The sequence below is a fragment of the Polypterus senegalus genome, chromosome 9 (assembly GCF_016835505.1).
Source record: "Polypterus senegalus isolate Bchr_013 chromosome 9, ASM1683550v1, whole genome shotgun sequence".
In the NCBI taxonomy this organism is placed as follows: Eukaryota; Metazoa; Chordata; class Cladistia; order Polypteriformes; family Polypteridae; genus Polypterus; species Polypterus senegalus.
In genome coordinates, this window is record NC_053162.1 from 114,442,164 (window position 1) to 114,450,903 (window position 8,740).

At 36.6% G+C, this 8,740-nt stretch overlaps 1 gene segment (V, D, J or C); it reads left to right on the plus strand.

Annotated features, from left to right (window-relative positions):
• Window positions 1-7,765: 7,765 nt before the first annotated feature.
• Window positions 7,766-8,418, plus strand: LOC120534973. The segment is given in 2 exon segments: window positions 7,766-7,862; window positions 7,950-8,418. Coding segments are annotated over 2 exon segments (453 nt in total).
• Window positions 8,419-8,740: the final 322 nt, after the last annotated feature.

Genomic DNA, 8,740 nt, shown 5'->3' on the forward strand with positions numbered 1-8,740 from the left:
CTTCTCCTAACATAATATAAGTCTAATGGACGGAAACCCTACCTACAGAGAAAGGTAAGGAAAATAAAGTGGGATCCTTACCATCTTATTTAATTAATTTCTGACATTACCAAAGTCAAAAATTATAATAACTTAACCAATTGATTAGCATCAATCAATCACTAAATTTCTCAAAAACATGCACCATTTCCTACGTTTATTTGGTGTCCCCGGGTGGGCATGACACACAGGACCCTCACTCATTTAATGCAAAGGTAACTCAAGAGAACCTGAACATGGTGGAAACGACTTCATGTACTACTAGAAATAAAAGTTCCCAGAGTTTCATTTTGGGCAGAGAAGGTGCCATGCAATGTGAAACATCTGCCTGAAAGTTCTAGCACAAACTAACACAACAGTTTATTGAGCCATATTCCATCATCAGACTTATTGGTCCTCTCGGTTATTAATTGGATCTCCCTGTTCATTTCAAAATTCATTTGTTGTTTTATGTTTCCTGGGTGAAACTGGTCATTATCAGTCTTTATTTTCACAATGTGTGCGTACTACCTTTTGTTTAGGTGGACTGTGAACAGGAATTTGAAATAGAATGGACTCTAGACTCTCATCAGAGATGCTGTACTGTGTAGTATCTAGTTCATTGGTCTGGCTATGAATCTGAGCAATTGTACTTGGTTCCTTATATTCATGCTCCTAAACTATTGCATTTGTTTCATAATCATTACCTCCATAAGCATTATGACTTCATCTTAGATTCATGCTGTAAAGTAGACTATGCTGTGAACTTCACAACTTTTGTTATTTTTCTTTGGCTCAATAAACTCTTTTATTAGATTTTTTTTTCAAGACTACTGGTAACATTTTATCGTGGTATTTTTGAGCGGTCATGCTTTAATTTGTTTAGTTTATTGCTAGACAGCCTAATCCTATCAAAAATAACTGTCAGCCTTCCATAGCCCTCTTAACCTTTTCTGTCCATACTGCTGTCAAGTCAGTTTGGCAAGCAGGCTTTAACTATACAATTAAAATTTATGAAGTTTAAATATGGCATACACAAGTTATTATTATTATTTTTTTTTTGTGGTTCTTTCAGTTCTTTTGCTTCCCAACATTAGTAACACAAGGCAATAATTTTATAAAATACAGTAAGATGAGGTTATTAGCCAACAGAGGAGAGGAAAACAATATTATAATTTACATAGATCATAATCTTTGCAAAAAGAAAAATTCATAGTATCACTTTTTGTTCTGCATACTATAAAGGATGTGGGAAGAATAATTCTTGATTATAGCAGATAGATAGTATGAGCGACGTTTTTAACCATGCTTAATGACATATATCACTATTATATGAGAAATTCAGCATTATGTTTCTTTGCCTACTCTATTTTAATAAATACAGAGTTTTTAATATGATATTCACGTTGATAAGCCAAATGATTATGACCACCCCCATTTAAAGCGAATAACATTGACAATCTCATAACAACTGTACATGTCAAGATCAGGGATATACTACACAATAAGCTGACATAAGGTGATCTTAGTTGATGTTTTGAATGCAGAAGATATGTACAGGTGTAAAGACTTGATTGATTCTGATGGAGCCAAATTGTTATGGCCAGATGACTTAGTCACAACATTTCTGAAATTGAAAGACTTGTTGGATTCTCAGTCAGCTGTGTTAAGTAGCTACTAACAGTTGTTTCAGGAGGGAAAAGTCATAAATCTGGGGTATTAGGTAGACGAGACTTACTGATATGAATATTTAACAAAGGCTGTTCTGGCTGGTATGTACCAACAGAAGGGCTACTTTTAATTTTAATGATGGTTCTGGGAGTAACATGTCATGACACACAGTGAATCAGATCTTGCTGGGATGGGACGGCCAAGTTTCCATCCAGTTTTTTGCGACGTTTTGTTATCAACAAACAGAATATACGTAAAAAAAAATGTGCAAAATTTGCTGTCTCCAGCCTGTTTCCATCCAACTGGCTTTTTATCGATAAAATGGTGTGTGTGATGACGACATCCCCCCAAAAACGAACTGTCACATAAGTTTTTTTGTATCGCGAAAAAAAATCTGCCCTTGAGCCGTTTCCATACATATTTTTGTGTATGTCGCAAATTATCTACCTTTTGCTTTCCACGCTACACCCCATTCACTAAACAAAGAAACAAAGAAATGGAGAGATTATTCAGACAGTTTTTTTAAATTTGCCAGGTTACTGTTATTTCAGTTTCACAAATAATTGGAATTGTACATAATATCCGAAGACGACAGCAGAATGAAGCAGTTGCTTGTCTGATAGCCCTAGAGCTCGAAGAAAGTACCCCAGTGCGATGAAACCCACGGGTATGGGAGAGACGACGGAATAAGACCTTCTGGGAGGAAGTGGTGGAGAGACACTTCACAGAAAATCTCTGGCTATTTTTTTGTCTACTAATGTCGGGGTCTTTTTGAGTTTTTTTATTGACTATTTGATTAGCTGATCAATATCACATCAACTTCCTTTTGTTGTTTATTCCACTGTTTAAATCAACAAATAGTATGTTTTTCCTTTGCCTCCACTTGGTATTCGCTGAAATTTTTATATTTTCCCCCCCGTGCTTTTCCCATTGTCTTTTCACAGAACACTGAGCTCAAGGGCTATTTATATTGATCTGCATATTCAAAGAGGCGTAATTCTGGGAGGAGTTTGGGCGGGACAGCATGCGCGTGCACGAGCATTACTTTTCACGCTGACCGGGATTTATGGAGCGGAAGAACGCGGAAGTTGGTGTACGCACAGATTCCTGCATCTGGATTTTTCTGTGCGTAAGCACATTTCGGCCTTTGTGCTTATGTCATGTTATAGTGTGAATTCTACACCCAGCGTTATGCATGAGGCCCCAGGAATGCACTCTAACACAATAAGGGTCCTCAACTTGAACTCAAAGCAGCAACATGCAATTCCACATAACATGAGACATTATCCTTAAAGCCTTGGTATTGTAAAGACGTTAAAATGTGCCAAGATATATTAAAACCAAAAATAGCCAGTAAACAGCTTTTGTGTTTTATGTTTGTCTGTCTTGCATCATCTTCTATGTCATATATACAGTTATCATATTTCTATAATCTTTTCTTCATCGATACATTATGTTCTGTTTCTTGAAAATAATGTGCTTCTCCTAACATAATATAAGTCTAATGGACGGAAACCCTACCTACAGAGAAAGGTAAGGAAAATAAAGTGGGATCCTTACCATCTTATTTAATTAATTTCTGACATTACCAAAGTCAAAAATTATAATAACTTAACCAATTGATTAGCATCAATCAATCACTAAATTTCTCAAAAACATGCACCATTTCCTACGTTTATTTGGTGTCCCCGGGTGGGCATGACACACAGGACCCTCACTCATTTAATGCAAAGGTAACTCAAGAGAACCTGAACATGGTGGAAACGACTTCATGTACTACTAGAAATAAAAGTTCCCAGAGTTTCATTTTGGGCAGAGAAGGTGCCATGCAATGTGAAACATCTGCCTGAAAGTTCTAGCACAAACTAACACAACAGTTTATTGAGCCATATTCCATCATCAGACTTATTGGTCCTCTCGGTTATTAATTGGATCTCCCTGTTCATTTCAAAATTCATTTGTTGTTTTATGTTTCCTGGGTGAAACTGGTCATTATCAGTCTTTATTTTCACAATGTGTGCGTACTACCTTTTGTTTAGGTGGACTGTGAACAGGAATTTGAAATAGAATGGACTCTAGACTCTCATCAGAGATGCTGTACTGTGTAGTATCTAGTTCATTGGTCTGGCTATGAATCTGAGCAATTGTACTTGGTTCCTTATATTCATGCTCCTAAACTATTGCATTTGTTTCATAATCATTACCTCCATAAGCATTATGACTTCATCTTAGATTCATGCTGTAAAGTAGACTATGCTGTGAACTTCACAACTTTTGTTATTTTTCTTTGGCTCAATAAACTCTTTTATTAGATTTTTTTTTCAAGACTACTGGTAACATTTTATCGTGGTATTTTTGAGCGGTCATGCTTTAATTTGTTTAGTTTATTGCTAGACAGCCTAATCCTATCAAAAATAACTGTCAGCCTTCCATAGCCCTCTTAACCTTTTCTGTCCATACTGCTGTCAAGTCAGTTTGGCAAGCAGGCTTTAACTATACAATTAAAATTTATGAAGTTTAAATATGGCATACACAAGTTATTATTATTATTTTTTTTTTGTGGTTCTTTCAGTTCTTTTGCTTCCCAACATTAGTAACACAAGGCAATAATTTTATAAAATACAGTAAGATGAGGTTATTAGCCAACAGAGGAGAGGAAAACAATATTATAATTTACATAGATCATAATCTTTGCAAAAAGAAAAATTCATAGTATCACTTTTTGTTCTGCATACTATAAAGGATGTGGGAAGAATAATTCTTGATTATAGCAGATAGATAGTATGAGCGACGTTTTTAACCATGCTTAATGACATATATCACTATTATATGAGAAATTCAGCATTATGTTTCTTTGCCTACTCTATTTTAATAAATACAGAGTTTTTAATATGATATTCACGTTGATAAGCCAAATGATTATGACCACCCCCATTTAAAGCGAATAACATTGACAATCTCATAACAACTGTACATGTCAAGATCAGGGATATACTACACAATAAGCTGACATAAGGTGATCTTAGTTGATGTTTTGAATGCAGAAGATATGTACAGGTGTAAAGACTTGATTGATTCTGATGGAGCCAAATTGTTATGGCCAGATGACTTAGTCACAACATTTCTGAAATTGAAAGACTTGTTGGATTCTCAGTCAGCTGTGTTAAGTAGCTACTAACAGTTGTTTCAGGAGGGAAAAGTCATAAATCTGGGGTATTAGGTAGACGAGACTTACTGATATGAATATTTAACAAAGGCTGTTCTGGCTGGTATGTACCAACAGAAGGGCTACTTTTAATTTTAATGATGGTTCTGGGAGTAACATGTCATGACACACAGTGAATCAGATCTTGCTGGGATGGGACGGCCAAGTTTCCATCCAGTTTTTGCGACGCTTTGTTATCAACAAACAGAATATACGTAAAAAAAAATGTGCAAAATTTGCTGTCTCCAGCCTGTTTCCATCCAACTGGCTTTTTATCGATAAAATGGTGTGTGTGATGACGACATCCCCCCAAAAACGAACTGTCACATAAGTTTTTTTGTATCGCGAAAAAAAATCTGCCCTTGAGCCGTTTCCATACATATTTTTGTGTATGTCGCAAATTATCTACCTTTTGCTTTCCACGTTACACCCCATTCACTAAACAAAGAAACAAAGAAATGGAGAGATTATTCAGACAGTTTTTTTAAATTTGCCAGGTTACTGTTATTTCAGTTTCACAAATAATTGGAATTGTACATAATATCCGAAGACGACAGCAGAATGAAGCAGTTGCTTGTCTGATAGCCCTAGAGCTCGAAGAAAGTACCCCAGTGCGATGAAACCCACGGGTATGGGAGAGACGACGGAATAAGACCTTCTGGGAGGAAGTGGTGGAGAGACACTTCACAGAAAATCTCTGGCTGCAACATTTTAGAATGACACGGCCGACATTTGAGATGTTGTGTGAATTCATCAGTCCTGATGTTGCGCCCATCACAGGTTGCCACTGACCACCGGTTCCAACCCAAAAGTGGATTGCCATCGCCCTTTACAAGCTGGCAACCTGCGCCGAGTATAGAGTAGTTGGAGAAACTTTCGGGGTTAGTAAAACTACCGTCCATCGAAGTGTATATGCTGTGTGCACCGCTATTAAAGAAAAATTAATACAGCTTTATATCAGACTTCCAACTGTAGCGGAGGCCAATGAAATTGCATACCGCAATTCCTTGGTGCATCTTGTGCCACAGATTTACAGTGCGCTGGATGGCACGCATGTGCCTATTCTTTCACCAACAGAAGGCTACCGCGATTACATTAATCGCAAAGGGTGGCCATCTATTGTTCTCCAGGCCCTTGTTGATGACAGGTGAATGATACGAGACATTTGCGTTGGCACTCCTGGAAGTGCCCATGATGCAGCTGTGTTTGCAGCATTGGATCTGTACAGGTGAGCCTACCTTTCAACATCCCTTCTCAGTGCGATAACAACTGAATTAGTACTGTAACCTGCTTCCCTTAAGGTTTTTAATTAAAACTGAAATTTGAATTAATACAAAATAACAACGTTTAATCAAACAAAAAACTAAAGTTAATATTAATGAGAGAATTTCTCATATATGCTAAAACATCTGCCATTTAATAATAAGAAAAAAATGTTTAGTTAATGAAACACACGGTTTATTAAATATTTTGACTGGCACAGTAAATTACCTTTGCAGTTTTTGTATTATTTAGACATCCTGAGAGACACCCCCCAGGCTACAGTTGATGTGGAGGGAGTTCAGGTACCCCTTTTAGTAGCAGGAGACCCAGCTCATCCGCTTCTGCATTGGCTCATCACAAGAAATAACAAGTCTCTTCATCAGACCATGTGAACCGCTCCGCTATTCTCGTTTTGATTGCACGTGATGAAAATGTATCATGTGACACATTTATTTGCGTTAAAGCCCTTTTTTTCCGACAAAAAGCGTTTCCAATGTAGTTTTTGCGACATCTGAAGTATCAATATGGAATTTATGCGCTAAAGTTAAACGGAAAAATATTATGTCGACATGTACAACATTTTATCAATAATTAGCATTTCCATCAGCTGTATCGGTAAAAAAATTTGAAGCGCTAAATATTTTTTGGCAAAAACTCCTTGGATGGAAACCTGGTTTATGTAGCTGCAGGTCAGTACAGTCAGAGTGCACATACTAACTACTCTTACACCAGTGAAAGCACCTACCACACAAATGTTGAAACTGGATGTTGGATCTTTTTGTTGAATCATGTGGTTCAGGTACATGTGTGTTTTTTACCTGAGGAAGAGGTAGCACCAGGATGCACTATGGGAAGAAGATTATGGAGGATTTTTAATGCTTTAGGAAATGTTCTGCTGTGAAACCCTGAATCCAGGCATTTGTGTGGGCATTACTTTGACATGTACCAACTATTTAAATACCATTGCAGCCCAGGTGTACCCCTTCATAGCAATAGTATTCTTGATGGAAGTAGGCACATTTTCAGGAGGAAAACACACTGTGAGAAAGAATAAAAAAATGAAGAGTTCAAGGTGTTGCCCTGACCTCCGAATTCTACGGACCTTAATCCATTAAAGCAGTTGTGGAATGTGTCAGACGAAAGAAATCTCATCCACAGTGGCTCCACCTCAAAGTTTACAGGAGTTAGAGGACCTGGTACTAATGTCCTAGTACTAGACAGCACAGGACACATTCTGAGGTGTTGTACAGTCCATGCCTTGGTAGGTCAGAGCTATTTTGGTGACATGTCATCAGTATATACCAGCCAGTCAGGCTACCAAACTTTATAAAATGTGTCAAAAATTATTAACAAATAAATATAGAAAGATAAATTCTTGGGTTTAAAATTGTATTTTTGCTTACGTAATCTCACCAAACCTCTAACTGAATTTTAAGCATTACCATCTCAGTATGTGGTTTGTGGTTTTATTTTAAAGACAACAACTGGTATCTTAACAACACGCCCATCCTTTCCTCAGGATGTTCGTTTACATACATATCTAACATATTTTTACAGGCACAGACACGTGTTTGATATAAGACATTTTTCAGAGAGTTGTGCAACAAACTGAAATAGTACACAATGATGCTACATGATTTTTCCTTATATTGTGAAAAGAAAAAATATTTTACCTGTGTGATAATTATTTTTGCTGTTTTAGCAGGTATGGACTGCCACTTCTTCATGTTGTACTAAACCTGTAATATTTTCTCTGTTTATAGTTTGTCTATTTTTATTATTTCTCTTCTAGGTTTAAAAACAGGATCAGGATATTCAGTCTCCAATATTCAAACAAAAATCATTGGATCAGAATCCACTGCAGTGACAATTTATTGCAACTACTCAACAAGTGACAGCAGTGTATATCTCTTTTGGTACAGAATGTATCCTAAACAAACAATGCAATACATTTTAACCAAAGGAGCCCGTTCTGCCAGTAGTTATGAACATGCTGCAGATTTTTATAAGGAACGTTTTTCTTCAAGAGCAGGACAAGATTTCACTGAACTCACAATTTTGGGTCTAACTTTGAGTGACTCTGCCATCTACTATTGTGCACTGAGTCTCACTGCATTGCTTTCTCCTCACGCACTGAACAAAAACCATAGACTACCAATATGACAGTATGGTATACCACTTACTAACATCTGACGTTGAACTCACTGATATGTATTATGTACACAAAATGGTATAATAGTGAATTATGATAATAAATTCAATTAGAAGTCAAGCAAAATGACACCTTTTATTGGCTAACTGAAAAGATTACACTATGCAAGCTTTCAAGGCAGCTCAGGCCCCTTCTTCAGGAAAGTTGTAATACAAAAAACTGAAATTCCCTGTGCTATATAGACATCAGGACAGACTTTTAGTTTAAGATTTAGATTTTAAGAGGGTCAACTTTAAATGTAAAAAATTAATAGACCACTCCAGGCTAAGATTCATTTTGCGAGAGAGGAGAACAATGTATAGTCAAAATTGTTTGATATAATAACTGTCCAACAAAGTCTTTTGAAGATTTTGATGAGTTTTCCATACAAT